The sequence below is a fragment of the Nothoprocta perdicaria genome, unplaced genomic scaffold (assembly GCF_003342845.1).
Source record: "Nothoprocta perdicaria isolate Ctin4 unplaced genomic scaffold, notPer1 scaffold_612, whole genome shotgun sequence".
Classification (NCBI taxonomy): Eukaryota; Metazoa; Chordata; class Aves; order Tinamiformes; family Tinamidae; genus Nothoprocta; species Nothoprocta perdicaria.
The window spans coordinates 5,725-28,203 of NW_020455880.1; the positions used below are offsets into that span (position 1 = coordinate 5,725).

At 47.6% G+C, this 22,479-nt stretch overlaps 2 protein-coding genes across 2 annotated transcripts; both read right to left on the reverse strand.

Annotated features, from left to right (window-relative positions):
• Positions 1 to 3,027: 3,027 nt before the first annotated feature.
• Positions 3,028 to 5,181, reverse strand: GP1BA (glycoprotein Ib platelet subunit alpha). Its single transcript, XM_026049760.1, is given in 1 exon segment — positions 3,028 to 5,181. A coding segment is annotated over 1 exon segment (2,094 nt). The 3' UTR covers positions 3,028 to 3,087.
• A 2,904-nt stretch (positions 5,182 to 8,085) lies between these two features.
• LOC112956259 (butyrophilin subfamily 1 member A1-like) lies at positions 8,086 to 15,268 on the reverse strand. The gene is made up of 10 exons (XM_026049759.1): positions 15,187 to 15,268; positions 14,415 to 14,762; positions 13,571 to 13,853; positions 12,398 to 12,501; positions 12,210 to 12,228; positions 11,238 to 11,260; positions 10,666 to 10,686; positions 10,332 to 10,352; positions 9,663 to 9,695; positions 8,086 to 8,884 (listed from the first exon to the last, which is right to left on the reverse strand). Exons 1-10 carry the CDS (start codon positions 15,266 to 15,268, stop codon positions 8,367 to 8,369), a joined length of 1,452 nt encoding a protein of 483 aa, XP_025905544.1. The 3' UTR covers positions 8,086 to 8,366.
• Positions 15,269 to 22,479: the final 7,211 nt, after the last annotated feature.

A 22,479-nucleotide genomic window follows, 5' to 3' on the forward strand; every position in this document is an offset into this window, starting at 1 on the left:
AGGTGGCACAAGGCACCAGGCGGGCACTTGTGTGGCCAGGGACTGCTGCATGTTGTCCGTGGCCATGCTGTGCCGTACAGCACACAGGCAGCAGGATGCTCCAAGGCCCACRCGCACGCTGGGAGGCCTGGGCACAAGCTGACAAGCTGGGAAAATGATTCGCTCTTTCATTTGCAAAAGAAGCAGATACCTGAGCTGAGCCCAAACGCTTGAAGAGGCAAGAGACACATTCCTGTGGGAAAAGGTGTTAACTGCATCATTCCTTCCACCATCCCATATGGTTGTGGACTAATTGCCATTGGAATTGTGTCAGCTGTGTCATTCGTTCCACAGTCAACACTGCAGCAACACAATTTCTGTTGGAAAAGTGGCAAGTGCATCATTCCCTTGACAATTCCATGTGACAGCAGCCTCATTCCTGCAGAAAGAGTGCTGGCTGCATTGTTCCTGTACCTCAAATGCACAATAGGCCAGAGCCAGGTAGCCCAGATAGGAGCCAAACCTTTGGACAGATGTTCTTTTGAGCACACAGTTCTTTGGTGTTCCCTACAGTCCCCAACATGGACAACAGAGCCATCAACCTTCCCAATGATGTCCTCCAGCTCCACACTCCTTCTTTGCAGATTCCTCTTTAACAAGTCACAATGGTCAGCTCTGACCTCCCCCTCAGAACTGCCCCATCTTGTAATGCCCCTTTGGGTTTTCTGTCCTCCAGAGCAGCAGCATTTCTCCTTCTGAGCCTTTGTACAGCAGAGCAAACTCTCTTCCTAGTTAGGCTGCCTACCAGGGAATCAAGAGGGGATTTCAGAGCTGGGTGAACTGAACCTGGACTGCCTGTCCAATGTTTTCCCTCCACAAGTGTTTTTCCTAATACGTAACCTGAACCTTCCCTGACGCAACTTGAGGCCATTTCCTCTTGTCCAATCAGTAATTATTTTGGAGAAGAGATCGACCCCTGCCTCATGTGGAGATCAGCAGGAAGGGACTAAGGCACACCCAAACAGCATCCAGGGAGCAACAACAAGACATTCAAAGAAACATTTAAAGTGGCCCTGGAGACCTGTGAAACACTGAGACACTATGAAGAAGGAGTGTGTGGCACCAAGTAAGTCTTTGAGGCATGGAGAAGGAATCAGAGACCCAGTAAGAAATAACTCCCTGCCACACTATGGGAGACCTTAATATGCTTCTGGGAACCTCAAAAAGCCCCATTAATTTTGGGGAAATTTCAGCTCATCACTGGGACGTGAGAAATCTCAGCAACCCTGTGCCTGCTTTGGGATCTTTGCAAGGTCATCTTGCTGTCTTTCAGCTGTTTTGAGACTCTTCTGAGACCTCTTGGACTGTTGTAGGCATTTCTAGAGTTGATATCAGGTGTTTGAGTCAGTTTTGGCGTCCCTGAAGCTTTTGCCTCAGGAAACAAGGGAAACAACATGGTGTGGCTTAGAACAGCACCAACTCACAAACAAGCACTTGCTTGAAAATGCAGCACTTCTGTGTTCACACATCTGTGCTAAGGGGTGCTGTCACAGAAGAAGTGGGAGGGTGAATGCATAGCACTTCAATCTTAGGAAAGATATAATAATATGTTTTATTGATATGGACACTGGTTTTAGTGACATTCTATGACAAGATCTCTATTATTTACTCTCTCCTATTGAGGTTCCGATTGGACCCCGTTGAATTCCAAACTCCTCCTCAAAGGAGCCTGGGTGCCGTTGAATCCAGTCTTTTTCCCAGACTTGGTCAGTAGTTTACATCTAATGCGTTCTGATAATCAATCCTGGATATGRTTTCCTAAAACTTTCCAAGTCTTAGGAAGTTTAACATGCTACRTTCACTCACTATGGATCAGTAGCTGGTTAGGGATCTCTCAGCCTTGAGGAGGAACCTTGAGAGGCATCCCAGCTCAAGAGGAGGTGCTGGCATGCAGACCACTGCCTCGCAAGGAGAGTTCCCAACACTGTGGGGCTGCCCCCCTATTTATGGGATAAAATGATTGACTCCTAGTCATTTTTGCATATCAGTGGAATACGTGCCAGCTTAGTTAGTCCTCAGATATTGTACTGTTGTTTTCTCCCTCCTAAATGTCCATTGGAACATCCCTCAGCAGGAGGCAGCTCTATGGTTAATGCTCAGTAAGTGGAGGAGGGAGAGATCTAGGGAGGCAGACACCACAAACAGGTAACACCACTAGTGACTGACTTCCAAACTTGGCTCTGTGTTGAAAGCTGGTCAGACTGGGGAAGGAGCACACCCATCACAGGTGCTCACCCCAGCTGACCACACACAGTCGCACAAATCCTGGTGTGCACCAGTTAGGGAATGGAGCAGACGGTCTGCTGTCCAGGAATCCTATGATGGGTCAGAGGCTCTGACCTATAGTAATTTCTGAATTTATGAGTGGTACGGCATGGAGTCAGGTGTTTTCCCGTGTCATCCAATGTATAGGAAAGGGTCATATGTTTGAGACAAAAGGCAAAGGACTTCCTACCTATAATTCTGCATTTCTACTTCTTCTGTGRGTCAGAAGCTATGGTATTTTGGCTTTGCCACTCGAGTTTTCACTAGATMGCTGCACTGTGAACAGTCTTGCCATTTACTGTACCATGAGAGGACTAAAAGAGGTCTGCTCAAATAAGACTAGCAGTGATGGGAAATGCACCCAAAGAGAATATTTATTCTGTGATTAATAAACAAAACTGCCTGGCACTAAATTGAAAAACAAACAAAAACGTGCATCTTTATTTTTTCTAAGTGCATCTTTATGTGTGTTAGTGCATTTTTATTTGCTCTAGGACATTGTGCATAAAGCAAGCTCTGCATTCCCATGCTCATTCAGAAACTAGGTAAGTGTCGGAGCCCATCCACCACTGACCAGTGTAGGAGGAAGTCTTTCCTCCCATATTCAATTAGTTCTTTCAGTCAAACAACCACAGGAAACATGAGAGCATTGCTAGGGGAAGGAGGGGAAGGAGACAGCTTCTTGATAGAGAGCAAGCACCCCATCTCATTGCAAAAAAAAAAAAAAAAGAATGCCAGACAGTGTCATCACCCCTGTCCCTTTCTCTGAGCCTGCAGAAACATTCACAAGCTGTCACCGACCTGTTTCATTCTAGCAGCACTGATGACGTCCAGACTCCTGTCCAGACTATAAGCAGAAGGAGTCCTCAGCAAGCCAAGGTCTGGAATTTACAGCTTTCCCGAGAAAGTGGTGAAAGTAGCATTCAGGGGATGTTGGTGGATCCACAGCTCCTTTGTGGTGCAGAAGGAGGATCTTGCATGAGGATTGCGCTGCGGTGCCAGGTCTTTGATAGTGCAGTAAGTGTAGGATGTCGCAACATCAGGGTACAATTCCACTTCCTTGATGGTGCAGAAAGTGGGCCGCTGCGGGGGACTAGTGAAGCTGCTGAGGTGGRTCACAGGACCTTCTACTGATTCCCTCCTCCCCAGCAGCGGGTATTGCATCTTTTGCACTTGGAGGGAAGACTTGTTCCAGGAGGGCCRCCCCACCACACAGAGCCACAGCAGCCAACCCACCAGAACCAGTGTAGAAAGGAGCAGCAGAGCCAAGGCAGCCAGGTAGAGCAGCCAGTGCAGCAGACAACAATGTCTCAGAACCCACTGGCCCCACTGTGGGCCCTCAACAAGAGCCTGTGGGCGCAGCACGGGTACGGCTGGTGCTGGCATGGAACAGGGGCAGAGCGGGACAGGMTGCTGGAGGCGTGTGGTGCCCAGGTGGGTGGAAAGCACTGCTGTGGTGCTGGAGATCACTGGCGGAGTTAGTGGAGAAGATGAAGATCTGAAAGTGGCAAAGGCCTTCGACGTGGCAGTGGAAGGTGCCACAGTGGAAGTGGTGCTGAACATGCCAGTGGACRAAGGGATACGAGTGCTGGCAGCATCAGTGGTGAGAGCAGATGGAGCAAGGATGGTGGTTCCTGGAGGTCTGGAGCTTGTCAGGATGGCCAGTGAAGGGGTCGAGAGGAATGTCGTGGAGCTCCTGGTGGTCCTGGGGGAAGTGGCAGTACTGGCAAGCTGAATGCTGGTGAGGGCGAATGTAGTCTCAGCCACTGGAGTGGTTGGCAAAGCTGTGGGGGTTGCAATCCAAGTGCTTGGAGTAAGGATGGAGCCAGCAGAGCTGGTGAGGGGAGCCCTCGTGGTGATGAAGGGAGGCTGGGTGATAGCAAAGGTGGGGATCAACTGATCTTCAAGGGTGGTTGAACGCAGGCGGAAGGAGGGTGTCTTGGGAGTTTTCTCATCAGTTACTTCCCCATAGCCATATTCATCCTCTTCTTCCTCATTGGCATCTCCTACACTGCCACAGTCAGGCTTGAAGTACATGACTGGCTTGTGCTGATGTTTGTCAGGGCTGTGGCACAGCACACTCTCTGGGGCCACCTCAACCTTTGTCTTCTCCAGACCGCGCTCAGACTGGTAGACACTGTTGTCATTCTGCCGGATCCAGGCCCGCAGATAGAGCAGGTTGCAGTCACAGTGCCAAGGATTCTCAGTCAGAAAAACATATGAAAAAAAGTGACCCTCAGGGAAGAAGTTTGGGGGCAGAGTCTGGAGGAGGTTGCCTGAGAGCCACAGGGTCTCCAGGTTCCTCAGATCCTGCAGTAGTTCCTGGGGCAGCTCCTTCAGGGCATTGTCAGAGAGGTCCAACTCCTTGAGGGCCCCCAACCCTGYAAAGGCCTCCGGGGGAAGAGTCTTCAGCAAATTGCCTCGCAGGTCCAGGTACTGCAGCTGTGGTGTGGCATGGAAAGCCCCTGGAGCCAGCATACCCACACGGTTGTGAGCCAGGGCCAGATGGGTGAGGGCAGGCAGAGCCTTCAAGGTGGGCAAGGTCTCCAGGGTATTGCGAGACAGGATCAGCTCTTTCAGGGATGGCAGCAGGGACTCAGTGTGCAGAGCCACCAGCCCGTTGTTGGACAAATCGAGGTCCTSCAGCACAGAGAAGGGCAGGAAGGCRGTGGTGGAGACAGACACCAGGCGGTTGGAGCTGAGCAGAAGGATGCCTGTGTCCTTGGGCAAGGCAGAGGGCACTGTGCTGAGACCTTGCCCTGTGCAGTTGACTTCAAGGAGGTCCTTGACACTGTTCATCTCTGAAGGGCAGGGCTGAGCTCCAGCTGAGGACAGCAGGGCCAATAGGACAAGATGGRCCAGGGCAGGGAGCTTCATGGCCTGAGATGGGGAGACAAGACTCGTTTGCACACAGGAGCCCCAAGGGGTGATGCACAAGCAATGAGGAAGCACCACCAAAGTTGAAGCACCAAGGCTCCACAATTGTCCCRCCCACTGCGGTCCACCAGCAGTAGTGACCGCATCCACTGCCACCCTGTCACCTCCACCATCCTTTCCACCCCAAAGAGAAGGATGTGTCCCCAACTATCACCCCYCTCCCAGCACACACCTCTTTGGTTCCTTGCCTTCAGCGGTGGCTCAGCCAGAAGGCACTGTCCCAGTGCTTTTGGTCTGCTGCTTCTTCACTGGAGAACAGAGCACATCTCTGGGGGCAGCTGGCCCCCTATATCAGCAGGCGCAGCCACTAGGAAAGAAACTGTGGTTTCCTGCCAGAGCAAAGCACCCTCTGCATGCCAGATCCGCAAGTCATTGCTGCAGCATGCGAGGAGGGGAGCTCTGGGAGTAGCCCTTGGATGATCACCCCACGGGATTATCTTTTTTAGGTCAAAYGTAACTGGAGGAGAAGAGAGAAAAGTAACCTAAAATATTTCATTCAACCYCAAGTAAGGCATTCTGTCTGACCTTCAGTTTAGGTCACCCTTTAGTTTACTTTTGCCTAATAGAAGTCAGCTTCTCAGTTTGCTTCTAAACAAGATTTCCTGAAGTTTATTGAATTCTCCATCCTTTGGAAGAAAATAYTGTGATGCATGTGATTGCCCACCCAACATTTTTTCAGCTAAAACCATTTCCTGAGTSTTGAGCTACATCTGTCACAAGGTGTCAACATCCAGTGAACTACTAGTACCCAGAAACTCCAGTTTGGGCAGATGAGTTAAATGTSAGGACTTTTGCTAAGGCTGTGGCAAGTGGCAGGCAGACGCAGAAGTCTGGTGGTCGGTTTTAAAAATGAAGATACTAATTTCTCTGTAATTCATTTATAGAGAGAAAATATATTCCTCATTTTTATATATAAATAYACATACATATAAAGCATTTTCRTAGCTATTTGTTTATATAAATAAATATAAGAATATGTAAATAAATGCATTATTTGCAGAGCTTTGAATGTTTTTGGAGCAGCTTGGTGTCAATTACCAGCTACTGAAAGCTAGTCTGAAGAACGAGTCTGTTTGCTCAAGTGATATTTCACTCCCATCTACCAGAGGGCACCCAGTCACGCCAGTATCAGTGCTTGCTCCATGAATTAGCCATTATTAATAAGGGGATAATAACTAGTGTCAACCTCTAGGCAGTCACATGCAAAGCCTTTTCCAATATCACATTTTCCCTTAGTATTTAAACTGCCCCATCCCTAGGCTTTCCCTGTTTTCCTCTGGTATCAGGTTGCTCTTAGCCATCAACAATTGAAGGCTGCTGCTTCCATCTTGCTGCCATGGCCTCTTCCCTTTCCTTTCTGGAACTGATAAAACTACTTCCTTGAGTGTCTTTTATTTTTTTCTTGCTTTCCTCTCTAAATGCACTGTAGTATATCCCCAAACCTTTCCTCATAAGCAGTGATGCCATTTCTCCCAGCACACTCCTTCAAGGGAACAGCTCAGTAACTCACTAACTCCTGCCCTGGCAATGAGCTCCCATACAGCTGGTGTAGACCATCAGCTGTATGGGGAATGGGCTGTCTTTGCCCTGCTGGCTTTGGGCCCTGGTTGCTTCTCTTCCTTTGTGTCATCACCTTGAAGGAGGAGTCTGAGACTTCTTCCAAAGGACAGCCCTTGAGTCACCTTGCCAAGAGCATGGATCAACCTGTGGCCCAGCATGTCTTTGCCTGCAGAGATCAGATTCATGGTACTTTTGCTGAAAACCCCTCTCTCTCTCCTCTCTCTCTCTCTTTTTTTTTTTTTTTTTTTCCCTCTGATTTTGCTCCCCTGGAGGTTTTTTGGGGCTGCTCACGCCCTATGAGATGCATGGGAAATGATGGGGAGAAGTGAGTAGAAGGTGCTGAGGAAACCAAGTAGAGACAACATGGGCTGACCTCAGCCAAGAGATGGCCCTGTGTGGCTGAGGAGGTTTGATCCCTCTTTCTTGAGAGCAGGTGGGGTCAGTCCTCCCATGGTGCATTCAGGGTGTGTATTGAACCTTTCTCCACTCCATGAGAAGGAAAGTGGAGACTGGAGGATCTTAATCCCCCTATCTCATCTCTATCTCTGCTCCTAGCTATTTTCCCCAACTCTCTCTTGCTGGAAAGAGATTACTCTCTCTYCTTCCCCACAGCTGTCAGGGAGAAGTCTCCTACAAAGGGGCCATACACCGCTGGCCTCTGTCCTTTCTGGTGTCCCATCCTGACACKCAGCAGCTCACCAACAGTAGACATGACTCCAGGAATTAAGAAGGGTGAGCTTCTTATGTGAGAGGTAATGATGTTCAAGATGTAGCTGTGCCACCCCTGGCTTGAGGAGCACAGTGCTTCTTCTCCATCACAGAGAGTGGGGACCACGTYATTACCTTTCCACCAGCCTCTTTTAGGGACAGCAGGGCCAGGTTCATGTTGTCTATCCCCATGCCCATCAGTCCAGGATATGRCATTGTTCATGGGGGCTTTGAAGCCCTCATTGACCAATTTCTTCACAACCTCCTGAGCGGCTTCAGGCCTGCAGCTGATTTGGCATTTGGCGGCTGATTTTTGGGATGGAACTATCTCCAGTGTGTTAGATGTCTACAGTGCATGGGTGAGCTAGATATCTAGGTTCATGTTGGAGCCAGGGACCAGGACAAGTATATCCATTGCAAAATCYTATCACTGTGCCTTAGTTGTCTTCTGCCTAAAGTGTACGCATTAATATTTCAAAGACAGACATATCCCATTGAAATAACTTTATTCAGTGCATTTAAAAAAAACTCTCCCTATTTAAGACATTCTGTGTTTTTTAACAGAAGTCCCATTCACGCAGTAAAACAYGGGGTGAAAGGCAACAGTTATAACCAAGGAAATTTTGACCAAGCATTGGGGAGCAATTTTCTTCCCTGAAAGTGCAAACTCTGACAGAGTTCCAGAAAGGCAGTGGAATCTCCACCGTTGAAGAYTGTGAAAAGTCAGCCTCACCTTGAAGTTAGCCCTGGTCCGAACAGGAGGTGGCAGCAGAGACCGCCACAAGCCCCCTCCAAACTAAATCTTCCTATGAGTCTTTGAGGTACTAAGATGTCATTCMAAAAATAGGTTTTCTTTGTCAGGGGCACATTTTGAGCCATGTCCCAGGACCTAACCAGACCCACGGGTAGATTTTTATCCCATTGAATGACAYGAGTGGAAATGTGAAGACTGGAGTCTTCTCATCAACACTGAAAAATGCCACCCGTCCCTCTTCGTAATCCAGGGACACCYGGATCCGCTTGGGACTCTGGATTTCAGAAAAGAAAGTGTGTTGAGGGGAGGTCAGAGCTTGGAAGTGACCTGCCCACTTCCCCACTGCCCAGATGCCCTCCTCTGGTTTAAACTCAATATCACCCTTCCTTCTCACATCTTCTCTAGAAACCCCCACCGTCCATCCTCCACCATCCACCACCTCCACCTCCCAGTAATGTCTCCCTGAAGTGAAGCCTTCACGGCCCAGCACGCAGCGCCATGGCATAAACCTCTCAGGGATGTCAGGGASGTTCTGCGGCATGTCTTCTCGTTTCACACTTTTGCGGTCATCAGACAGGACAAGGTCACAATGGGCTGTGTCYGGATCCAGAATCACGTTCACTGTGAGAGAGAAGGAGTCAAGGCGTCAAGAGCTCAGGCCTAGGAGATGGGTTGCGAAATGAAGAAGTTGCACAAGGCCACAATATTTGTACGAGGATCTGACAATGAACCAGAAAGATGATGCCGAGCAGATAAAGCAGATTATCAACAGACCTCTGGCCTGAAAAAAGAGTCCCCATGTCTCTAAAGCACAGTCAGCATTCCTCATTGAGGACTAGGACTCTATAGAGTTCCTTGAAAATGGATCATCCACCCTTCCAAAATGATTTCTCCAGCAAAGTGGGMATTGGCAGAAACCTCTCTGCTCCTACCAAAATCACTGTGGGAAAAGAACCAGCACAAAGGGATTAGCRCAAGCAAGATAATTTAGCATCCCAAACACAAGAGTTCAACTTGGAGAAAGGAGGAAATAACAGTACTGGTGGGCCTACATAGCATAGATGAGATGAAGAAGGCTAGAGAAAAAAGAGGAGAACATGCAGAAAGGGAAGATGAATAGTCTCAGGTGGAGCTGTTGTCCGAAAGAGGAGACAACACAATCAAGTACACCCCAGCAGCTCCGTGCTGCTTTGGCTGTGATTTCAGGGAATAGGGAATGGCCCATTGGATGTGCAAAGACTGGAGACCTCTTTTCTATGCTCTGTCTGATCCAGAAACTACTTGCAGCAGCTGAGAGAAGACAGCTTGTCTACAGTGCAAGAGACACACTCCGTTTTCTCCTCCCAGTGTGGTTGGGGAATAGATTCAAAAACACTCAACAGGACMAAACTTCAATTACCCTCTTCTATAGGCACTGTGTATCTTCTCCATGCTTTAAAAACAGAAACAAAAAGAAAAGAAAAATCTCAGAGAGGTTAGTCAAATGTGCTCATGGTAGGGGCTAGCATGGGGTAATGATAACACTAGCAGAATATCTATGGGAAAATTCCATCTATTTTTTTTATAAATTTAAAAAATGTAATTTAAATGTATCTGCACCTACTGCCTTTGAGAAGAAGAGATTTTTTTCCTAGTGTGGTAGGATTACAGGGAGTAGCTTAAAAGCACAAACAAAACCACAGGTTCCAAACTGGTTCCAACATTTCACCTCTCCCTTCAGGAATTTGACCTTGGCTTTTCCCAGAAAATCTTTCATTGTCTTTTACCTTTATCAGGTGTGAAAGCATGTATAGATTTTACATTCTTTTTATTGCCTCAGGTTCTCTGTACTAAAAACTGAAGTACTATTTATTAAAAACAAATTTCTTCCTTGTTTTTTTTTTCCTTTTTTTTTCAGCAAAACTATGCGTTTATCAACTGACACACACACATCGGTCTAGCTATAGCAAACGGCAATTTAGGCTCTATGCAAGAAAATCAAAGCAAAATCAAGGCCTAAAGGCAAAACTCAGGTGGGACTATTGCCCTGATGGAAAGTTTTCTATGTAGGAGCAAGAATTACACTTACCCAATTCTGCAGCTTGTTCCTCTGAAAAGCAATAAGAAAAGAAAGAATCAGGATGGGATCCACTTGCAGCTGAGCCCTCTGCTACACAGATGTGCTACATGGGACAAGGCAAAGCCCTTGGTGGCACAAGAAGAACCCAATATGTCYCTATGGGGCACACAGCACAAGCAGCATTTTGGACAATCTTTATTTTTTTGCTGCTCACATTTGCTCTTCTTCTTCCCCTCTCTAAGTCCAAACCACTTTTTGATTCATTTGGTATTTTAAAAGCATTTAGAAAAAAAGAACTCTATATAGAAGCAGTAAAAAATCTTTTGCAACAAAGAAGACTCACCAATCTCTGCATCACGGCTCTCTAAAAATAATTAGAAATACACACAAGTCAATGGTTTGCCACTTGACACATGTATTTCCCTGAGATCCCAGTTAAAGGACTGTAAGGGTAAGGGTTGCTTTKGCTCAAGGAGCCAAATCCACACACTTATTGCAAGGCAGCTCCAAAGTCATTTAGTGACAATGCAATCCAGCTTGCCTATTCTCTCTCCTAACTATAGTATATTCTTATTATATTTTCCTCTTTGGGACTGCAATCAAAACTCGCACAGCATTAGTTTTCCATGAGCTACTCCCCAAAAACATTAGCTTTCCAGTACTGTTTCAGTACTTAAATAAAACTGAGAGGGCTAAGAAAGGCATTGTCAGCCACTCAGGGAATAATTATGATTTGCGGGCTAAATTAGCACATTAGTAGGATTTTGAACAGGTCGGGATGTAAAGCACTTACATGATAGCATGGAAAGRGCATTTAGTCTGAAAGGGAGGATCAACGAAAATATCTGAGAGTTTACCTGAAGAATTATGCTGAGAGGAGGGGGGAAGGGAGGAGGGAGGGAGAGCAAGACTTACTCAGCATCGCTGCCTGCATCACTGAAAAGCAAAATAGAAAGGGAGCATTAACACCAAAAACTCTCATTTTCGCCAGGGCCCCCAGGAATCACCAATCAAAGGGCCTTTGAAAAGCCAAGCTGCCCTCCATCCTGGGTCCTGGTTGCATTTTTCCCATCCCACAACGATTCTTTCTAACATCGCACAGTAATTTCATATTTCAGTGTGCCCTGGTGGCCAAGAAGGCCARTGGGATCCTGGGGTGCATTAAGACGAGCACCCCCAGCAGCTCAAGGGAGTGGATTGTTCCCCTATACTCAGCCCTGGTGAGGCCACATCTGGAGCCTGTGTCCAGTGCTGGGCTCCCCAGGACAAGAGGGACGTGGAGCTGCTGGAGAGAGTCCAGCGCAGGCCTACCAGGATGATCAGAGGCCTGGAACATCTGCCCTGTGAGCAAAGGCTGAGGGAGCTGGGCCTGGTCAGCCTGGAGAAGAGGAGGCCGAGGGGGGACCTGATCAGTGTCCATAGATACCTCAAGGGAGGCAGTGAGGAGGAGGGGGCGGCCTCTTTTCAGTGGTGGCCAGCGACAGGACTAGAGGAAACGGCCCCAAGCTGAGGCACCAAAAGTTCCACAGGAACTTAAGGAAACATTTCCTAACAGTGAGGGTGCCAGAGCCCTGGMACAGGCTGCCCAGAGAGGTTGTGGAGTCTCCTTCTTTGGAGATCTTTAAAACCCGCTTGGACGCGGCCCTGTGCCACGTGCTCTAGGTGACCCTGCGTGAGCAGGCGGGTGGACTAGATGACCTCTGGAGGTCCCTTCCAACCTTAAGCATTCTATGATTCTGTGATATTTGGAAACAGCCACTGGTCTCCCTCTTGTCATCACAAGAAATTGTGTTCAGTGGACCCTTCTTTTTTTTCTGGGAATGCTCCAATTTTTCTATCTATAAAACTCCATCTATAAAGGGTCTTTTTCAAAAATAAAACTTCCCTATTTTTTCCTCATGCTTTCCTACATGAGAAAGAGAGAAATGTAAATCATTTTGTTTTGTCTTAAATAGCCTATGGAAGTGCTTCAGTGACTACGCAACCCATGGGCTTCGTGTCATTTGGGTRAAAAATAAGGGATTTCCCTTATTTTCCCTCATGTCACCTGCCCAAAGGCCACCGTGCATCATTACCTTTAATTTTAAATAGAAAAATGGTGGCAATAGAGAGTGCAACCACAGCGACCGTGACCAAACTTAAGGCAATCTTCCATGGATGGGAATTTTGGAAAAATGAAAAAAAAAAAAAAAAAAAAAAAAAAAAAAAAAAAAAAAAAAAAAAAAAAAAAAAAAAAAAAAAAAAAAGAAAAAAAAAAAAAAAAAAAAAAAAAAAAAAAAAAAAAAAAAAAAAAAAAAAAAGAAAAAAAAAAAAAAAAAGAAAAAAAAAGAAAAAAAAAAGAAAAAAAAGGAAAAAAAGAAAAAAAAAAAGGTAGGAGGTGATTATGTTTGATTTGGACAAGCCCAACCCAAGCTGGTGCGAATTCCACCTGCAGCTACAGATCTCATTGCAGTGCATGATGCAAAGAGGTCAGGACACAAGCAAAAAAATAGCAATTTCATACACAGTTAAGGCCAATATTTTGCAGGAAGATGAATTTTCCATGGGATTATTCCTAATGAAATTGTGCTTACTGGGCAACACAGGAATTAAAACAACAACAACAACAACAACAACAACGAGTCCTCATTCTTGTTAAAGTCTTTGGTTTAGCAGCAAATTGGCCGCACAGAGTAATGTCACTCAGAGAGTATCATGGGCCTACGAGGGAATCCAGCTTTCCCCAAGTTGTTCATCATTACAATAAAATGAGAGTTGGATGCAGCTGAAATCCATGCAACATTCCGATATGTTATTTCAGTTCACCATTGGGGAGAAAAAAACCAAAAGATTCCCTGCGCGTTATGGGAAAAATCAATTTAAAATTTCACAGCTGCGAAGACTGACGGCAAGCGTGCCTATCTGATTTGTCCTTGGTTGCAACATTATAAATATTTGCATTTAATATGCGAGAAGACATTAGGAAGTCTTTTTTCCCCTTAAATCCACCCTGGTAGGACTCATAAATTTTGACATAGGTACTGAAAATATGTCAGAATGTCATTTTTCTTACCCTTAAACCCACCCTTGAAGATGCAACCCATGAATTTTGACACCAAGCCCCATACAAGTACAGCCAGATGTGTAGCATGCAATTCTAATTTAATTTTAATTTTTAATTTGGGGAAAATTTTAARAAAATATTTTTAAAATTAAAAAGAAGCCCYGAAAAATAAAATAAAAGTGAAACAGCATTTGTCCACCACTTACCTGCCATAGAAAAAGTGGAGCRCTTCTCGTGATGGTGCAGAGTGTCCCGGATGGAACAGGAGAGCTGCCGGTTTGCAGCCTGGCTGAGGACCACAGTGCTCTCGGCCTCGAAGAGGCCATTCGCATTCTGAGTGACCTTTTCGGAGGTGGAGGGCAGCAGCTGACCCTGGTTATCTGTCCACTGCACCTGAGGTTGSGGGTACCAGCCGGTCCCCCGGCACGCCACTCGGACACCACTGGACTCATAGCTCTCTAGCAAGATGAGCGGTGCTGAGCCGGCAGCTGGAGGAAAGAAGAGCATCCCGTCTTATTTCTTGTGGAAATCAAACCTTTCCTTTGGCTGAGAAGGGAGAATAAACCCCAATATTGGAGATATCCCTATTTTTCAGGGTCACATGGACATCTGAACTGTTAGTTGCAATCAGAACAGTGTTTCTTGCCACCTGTTTTGCATGATCCAAAGCAATCTGCTCTGGAGACTCTGGTAAAAAAAACTTCATGTCTGACCACTCAAACATCCTCAGATGCACTGAGACCTTCTTGTTTCATTTCCTCACTGCATTTTTTTCTTGCACCCATTAAGAATGTAAAAATAGCACTAGTAGGTAGGAAATCTCCTGAGCTCCTCACCACTGCTCAATGGATATATTTTGCACGCCAAGAGATCTTGGTTATTATTTTTAAGGAGGAAAAAGAAGGGATTTGGTAAAGTTCTGCTCCAAAATGACTCCCTAAAATTGCCACAGGGATGAGTGACAGATAGGAGCAGCTTCATCTAAGGGCAAGCAAAATGGAAATATTAAGACTCATCTGGCAGCAGAAACAGGGATGCCAACTACAGACCTGTCACCTTCAGCTCCAGGACAGCCTCCTCATAGCCTAAATTGGCATGAACAAAGCAGGTGTAATTCCCTTCGTCGGACAGTTGGATGCTGAAGATCTTCAAGTCCACTCTGCCAWTGTCAAGGCCATCCTGCAGTAGCTCAGTCCGTCCTTGGTACTGCGACATTTGCTCAACATGCTGGTCCATTCCCGCCTTGTAGCGGTGCACGAAAGGTAAGAAGTGTTCCCGAAACCATGTCACCTCCATTGTCCGAGCGCTCTGCTCTGGTGCMAGGCGGCAGGGCAGAACCACATCCTGCCCCACGGCGGCTGCCACRGATTTCACTGGTACTGTTACCCTGAAAGGAGCTGAGGAAAACAACACAAAACAACAGGAGGATCGTGCCCAGAGCTGACCCTGCCACTGCTCTGGTGCTCCAAGCACACCAGACGCAATACTGAGTTGAGGGATGGCAATATGGAATTATAGTTGAGCCAATATGAAGGTTTTCTGCCCAGAAAAGGGAGTGGGTGCTCCACCTTCTCTATTTACTGGGAATACAAGATGGAAATGTCAGCAAGCATTTAACTCATGTCCCCCATCTTATTCGCCCACGAGCCCAYTGAGGCTGTGCAAATGCCACAGTGGTACGGCTGGAAGAACAAAAATAAGGATCTGCTATTTTTTATGTCACTACTCTGCACTTAAATGGACCATTGGGAGCAGCTTTAAGGAAGAAATTCTGTCTGGAAGCAATTTGCTGGAGACTGCTGAGACCATGGGAATCCTTACCTGACTGCAGTTGTTGAAGGTGGAGGGCAAAAATGCAAATAAAACCAGGCAGAGAGCAGCTGGCACAGAGCAAAACGACCATCCTCCTTGCTGGCCCCCAAGCAGGAGCTAGGAAAGGAGAGAGAAAAGGAGACAAGAGGGAGAAAATAGTGTTCCTTTTAATAAATAAATAAATAAATAAATAAATAAATAAATAAATAAATAAATAAATAAGAGAGGGACACAATTTGTGCTAAAAGGGGATAAATGCTGATTTTAGCTTTTTTTCCCCTTTTTTTTTCTTTTTTTTTTTTTTTTTAATTAAGGCCAATAAATGGCCATTTGCTAGTTAAAGYTGCAATCAGTTTTCCTGACTTTGCTTTGCATGCATTACTTTCCATGCAAAGGAGCCCGAGGGGTATGAAAAGTTGTAGCAATTTCCCACAGGGAAGCAAAAGATGAGCTCCAACATCTCCTCAAGTCCCACTAAAATGCAACCAAGAAAGCAGTGGTCACTTTAATGGGCATACCTTATTTGGCTTATTCAGCCTTCAGAGCTAGGAAAGTGCGGGGAGAAAACAACAGGCTGCAGAGGGGTTACAGCAGCATAATTTAGCTGCTCAGACCACAGGAGAATGCGGAACTGGGATAACCAACATGCTAATACAACCCACCACCAACAGGGCTATTATGTTGCAGGAAATTCCTGCTGAGCCAGATTGATTACAGAACTGCAGGACCACTTCAGCAAAGACTAGAGGAAGCAATTGCAATCAGGAGTTTTCAGAGAAAGAGGCACCGCTAACTCAGGAACCTCCCACACCCCAAGATGCYTTCTAGGCAAGTGGTGGAGCTCCTCACAAGCCATCATACAAGCAGCTAACAGGCTTAGTTGCTACTCCCCAACTCCAGTCAAGTGTTTCCCCTCTCCAGAGATCAAATATAAACCTTATTGTTGTCTCCCAGGATCACAGCTCTCCTCCGCTGGCACTTCCCCATTGAAAGCGAAAGGARCTCAGCAACACCCCAGCTTTGTCAYGASTTTTACTCYGGAAATGTTCTCTTCAAACAAATTCTGCAGACCTGGCATTGACGTCACTCAGCTTCCTGCTTTTGCCCGGGGAACGAAACACAGCAACGGCTTCCCTGAAAGCMTTTTCCCTCTGCTGATAAATTCTGGCTGTTGGGGATGGTATGGCCAGTAAAAGCTGCTTGGATATGATGTCTCTGCCTTTTGCTAGCTTGTCCCCACCAAGCATTCATCTCTTGGCAATCAGGATGGGATCCTGTACCCTTTTCCTATCCATCCAGGAGATTTCTGCTTCACCACAACTTCAGAATGCTCTGCTAACTACACATGCAGGAATGCAGAGACCTTGCTTGCTTGTACCAGGTGCCTACAGCTACTAATGCAGTGCCCTGTCCATGCTACCATGTAGACTCCAGTTATCCCTGAATAAATTCCACAGAGCCAGCCTGTCCTCAGTTCTGTCTTCCTGAGTCCCTTTCCCATCACCAGGTGTCACAGCAGCACACGAGAAGGAAACAAATGTGAATTTTGGAGTGATTTCACAGAGCAGGGTCATCGCCACCTTGCCGAGGGCTAAGGCGAAACAAAGCCACTAGATCCAAGAACAACTGCTTGGAGAATGGTGAGATCGGATGCAGAGCTCAGTACAAGCCAACTTTGCCTGCAGGTTGASCAATCTGGACAACTCACTCCCTGCAAGCATCTCCACCAGCATCTCCAAAATKGATCAACAGTGTAAGAAATCTGAGCAGGTAGTAGCTGTAATAGCCCAGACCTCTTTCATTTCACCACCACTTCAAGACGAATGCAACTATGGTGCTGTCTATGTCAACCCTAAGCTTGGCTAAGACCAGGGGAACTTCTTCCCGGCGCCTAATGATCTGCAGCTGGTGTTCCTGAGCAACATCCTGCCTGACCTGAGGTGGCTCCCAGATTAATCAACCCTGGCTGGGCTCTGTAGTCCCTGCTGCAGGGAGATAAAGCTGCTCTTGGTGGCTCAGCAGGCCTATCATCAACCTGCAGCTGACCAGAGGGAGGCGTGGAAACCCCAGAGCATAGGAACTGCATCTTCATAAACAGCTCCACGGTGCCTCGCAGGAACTCTGGGAGACTAACCCCAAGGCAGACTAAATGCAATGCAAGGATTAAATGAGATCCCTTGATCACGTCTGAGTGTGGGGAGCTGTCACCAAGCCAAAGGCTGAAGGATCCATCCAGTAACCTCCTCTCCTGGAGTCCCCACAGGGGAGTGCTGGCCATCTAAAAAGCACCCGAATGTCATGACTCTTTCATCACTCTCTCCACTTCTCCCAGCATTTGRCGCCTGAGACATGCAGGTCCCTGAACTGGAGATGGCCCACACTATTGAAGTGGAAGACAGGAGTGAAAAAGGTGAGTCAAAGAAGGGAAGAACAGGGATCTTATCCTCTGCTTGAGTGAAAGTTGCGTTCTGTCTATGATGTGGAAGAAACACCTAGTGGGTCAACACAGTCAAGCTTGTCCTAGCCTGGGCTTGCCATGAGGTTGAGATGTGGTAGTCAAGTGGACACTCTTGTCAACCCTGCATCAAAGATGTCCAGATAGAGAAACAGAATCATAGAATCATAGAATGCTTAAGGTTGGAAGGGACCTCAGAGGTCATCTAGTCCAACCCCCCTGCTCACGCAGGGTCACCTAGAGCACATGGCACAGGGCTGCATCCAAGCGGGTTTTAAAGATCTCCAAAGAAGGAGACTCCACAACCTCCCTGGGAAGTCTGTTCCAGTGCTCTGTCACAGAACATTTGGAGGCTGACTTCTCTGTGAGCTAGTTTGTGCCCACTTGGAAGCATCAAGACATCACTGAGACTGGGGCAATCCAGTGCCAGGGATTTTTCACCACATTGGAGACACTTGGGACAATGAGGTGCAGACATGGGCCACCATGCGTGCTACCTTCTTCAGGACTACGCTTCCTAAGGGTCTTCTCCTCCTCTGTTTCCAGTGCATGTCACCCTGGACCCAAACACTGCCAACCCTTTCCTGGTCCTAGCAGCAGATCATCGAGGCGTGAAGCGAGGAGACACATGGGCCTTGCTCCCCGACAGCCCAGAGAGGTTCAGCACTGAGCCTTGTGTGCTGGGCTGCCCAAGCTTCACCGTGGGACAGCACCACTGGGAGGTGGCAGTGGCTGACGGTGGGGACTGGTGGGCCACTGGGGTGGCTGAAGGATCCATACGGAGGAAGGGTGTCCTCCAGCTTTCTCCTGAAGAGGGCATTTGGGCCGTGGGGCAGTGGTTTGGGCAGTACCATGCTTTCACCCACCCTGACTGGACCCCCCTGAATCTCCATCAGTCCCCCCGGATTATTCAGGTGGCCCTGGATTGCAACAGTGGGCAGGTGGCTTTTGCCGACGCCGAAGATGGAACCTTCATCTTTGCTTTCTCCCTCTGTCCAAAACCCAGTGAGTCCTTGCACCCGTGGCTCTACATTGGGAGCAATTCATGGCTTACGCTGTATCCCTGATGTGGTAGTGTCACTGATGGCCATGGGGCTCCCCCTCATCAAAAACACAATATAGCTCTTCTATCATTAATCCCTATAGCTATAGGGATAGAGGGAATATTTCCTGTAGCTCACAGTCCTCTAACTATTCTAACTACTCCTCAGGGAACTGCGGATCCCAATAATGTTCCTCATCTTTTCCAGACTTTTGGATCAGTKGCCTGACTCATTTCCAGCTCTTGCTGCCTTGGGCATGGGCATATTCTTTTCCTTCCAGCTTCTCACCAGAGCTTTTATAACAAATCCCGAGTGCTATTTCTGTCTGTGATGCCGAGTCCGCTTCATCTCACCTGCCGTTTTCATATTCCAGCATTTTTCACAGACATCTGCTGAGTCTAAGCATTATAAATAAATAAATAAATAAATAGATAGATAAATAAATAAATAAATAAATAAATAAATAAATAAATAAATGCCTTTCCATGTGCCAGCAAGGTCTGTCAGGATGGAGTTTACTGTCACCTTTACCTGCTTGATGAGCACTTGACCTGCGGCTAGTTCTATATACATATCTGTCAGCAAGTCACAACCCAGGGATTCCCGTCGCCTTATTATTCYATAAATTAAATGAGTCGCAAGCGCTGACTCCGCTAGCAGTGTGCGGAAAGCCAGATCTGATCCCGGGAGCGGGGCAGCCCCATGGACGGCCGGCAGCCCCAGGACCCGAGCGGGCGCGGGGGGAAGCTCGGGGAGGGCGCTGGGAGCGGGGGCACCCAGCGGGTGCGAAGGGAACGAGCGGCRCTGCCGGGAAAGGCGTCGGGTGGTCGGCGGCTGCGGAAACTGCGACGACTCTGAGACCCCTCCTGACGGCTCGCGGGCCCCTCGATGGCTGCGGGATCCATGGACTGCTCTTGAACTCCCTGTGCGCTCCAGACCTTCAACGTCTCTGCGATCRCCAAAAGCTGTAAGACCCTCTGAATCTGCAGGACGGCCAACGACTCAACACAATTTGACGGCATAGGGGCCCACAGACAGTTCTGGGATGCTGCGAGTCTGTGGGACTCCCTCCTCACCCCACCCCACCCCTGACAGTTGTGAACCCCTCAAAGATTCGAGACTCCCTCCCCATGGCTATGGGACTGTCATAGTTGCAAGGAATCTTCCCCCTAAGGACTCCCACCCTGTGGAGGCTGTGGRTCCTTTGATCCTTGGAGAAGTTAGGGATCCCCTGATGGCTGCAAGGACCCCCTTCCACATGGCTGCAGGACCCTCCAGTAGCTGCAAGATTCCTGACAGCTGCAAGGGTCCAAGACCCTTTGCCAGTCCTGCACCTATCCAGTGTACTGGACTCAAATGTCCTGGACTTGCTAGAAATTCCACAGCCTCTCAGGATCTCCAGGACCTCTTAGGGGTCCCAGAGCCTCSAAGCATCCCGAATCCATTCACTGTCCACCAGGGTCATGGAGGGCCCAACATGGGGTGGGGGTGAGGATCTCTGGGGTGGCTGAAGTATTCCCAACAGGTGCAGGACCACGACAAATCCAGGATCATCAAACCCACTGAAAGATCCAAAATGGGTCCAGGACCTCAATGGGTCTAGGATTCTGGGGGTGACTGCCGGGCCACCAGTGGGCGGTTGTAGAATAGTAGTGCCAGAGCCCATGGGAATGTTTAGTGTGGGAATATGCTAGGAGGGAGCAAGAGGGTGTCCAGGTTTGAAACTCCTATCCAGGTTCCTTGTCCCTCTTTGTGCTGCCAACCCTAAAGGAGAAGCCTTTTTAAACCCTCCTCTCCGCAGACACACTCACATTCCTTATCTTTCCACTCCTCCTCCATTTGCATCACCCGTTGTTTGGGGTTCCTCCTCCCAACAACCTTTTCCTCTTTGGTAGGTCCGATYGCTACAAGGATGAAACTGCTTTCATTTTTCTGTGACAGCAGCCCTTTATCTTGCTTCATTATCTGCATCCCGATGCTCTGCATTCCTGAGTTGGAGGCAGGTAGGACCCAGCACATTTGCTACAGATTGGCTGCATCTTTTGCAATTTAAATGCATGTAAACATCAAAGATTTAAAGAAACCTGATAAATCCAGCATGTCATGGCTTTATGGTGGTCTCATAAAGATTTTAAAATGCCAAAACAGATTTATTTTGTGCAGATGTCTGAGGGAGGAAGCTGAAGATATCTTGTCCCCTTGCATTCCRCCTCAGTTTGCTCCTTCTCCAGCCTGCAGAAACCATATTGGTTCATGGTAGACCACCACATGGACCACAGTGCTTCGTGGTTAACTAGAGGGATCATAGTGGTTCATAGTAGACTGCAGGGCCCAAAGAGCCGTTCATTGTTCACTGCCGGGACTGTAGTTGTTCATAAAATACCACATGGACCATGGTGGTTAATAGCAGTGTGCATGAACCATGATGGTTCATGGTGGGCCGTAGAGACCATKGTGCATCTAATGGCACCCTTTTGAGCTTTGCATTAAACATGTGCATGCCCTCTTTACAGCCACATTTGGCCACCCAGCAGCTCAGTTTTCACAGCAAGGAGCAGACAGCCGTGTCCTCCTTATCACTGTTGGGGCAGATGTCGTGCTGCCATGCCGCCTCGCCCTGGCCAAGAGCCCTCGGCCCATGATGGTGACCTGGCTGTGGGTGCCACAGTCCTGGCCATGGMATCATGACCATGCAGAGACAGAGAGGAATGGGGTGCCAGGACACCCTTGAAGGATAGTTCTGCGGAAGCACTGGACCTGTGGGGGCCATGCAAATCTGAGGCTTTGCAGAGTCGGAACCTCCAACGAGGGACAGTACACCTGCTTGGTTCAAAATGGGATCCAATATGAAGGTGCCAGGCTGGAATTGAAGGTGACACGTTTGTAACATGGTCTCATGTACATGGTCTCAGGTTTAAATGACTGGCCTACATGGCCTTTCCTAAAGCTTCTTGCAACTTTTAGGAGGGAGCATCTGTTTGGTCTCAGCCGACACAACACTCTGGGGTTCTTTTGCAAGAGGGTCCAAGGCAGATGCAGGTGTCAAATACCTCATTCAGGACTGAGCAGATTTTTAGTCACTTCAACTCTTAATCTGTAGGATCATACTGAGGTGGTAGGGAGGTGACATTACTGGAAGTTTTGCTCCATTCAAGGCGGGGGATATTTCTTTCCTCTGAACTATTCTCTTTCTCTAAGACAAGTAGCTACAAAGCATATCTAATCCTAACATATAAGGACTATCTCTAGGTGAATATTCGGTTGGAATAAGACACAAAATCTCATTTCTCTAGTTTTCGCCCATGCAAAATAATTGAAACTTCATGTTGCTGCAGTTTCTGGAATCTGAGAATAAATGTCCCTTTTGAAAACGAGCTCTGTTTAACACCAATTTTATATGCCTCTGTATCATCCTAGCCGTAGGATCTGCTCCTTATATCTCCATGGAGAGCTACCAAGGAGGCATCAGAGCTGTGTGTCAATCAYCTGGTTGGTACCCACGGCCCCAGATGGTGTGGAGGGTTCCCAACCATCAGCTCATACTGCCTCAGACCCAAACAYGTTCCCGGGATAAGAAGGGCATCTTTGAAGCACGAAGCATCCTCATTATACCAGGAAACRCCACAAAGAATGTGTCCTGTGTGGTGAGGAATATCTACCTCAACCAAGAAAAGGAAGTGGCTTTTCAAATATCAGGTTGGTTGCCMCAGCATGGTGCTCCACAGGCAGACAGGGTGAGATCTGGGGAAAGTGAGGGTTTGTGCAAAGATGTGTGGCTGGGATTTCAAAGGTCTGTGTGCGTAT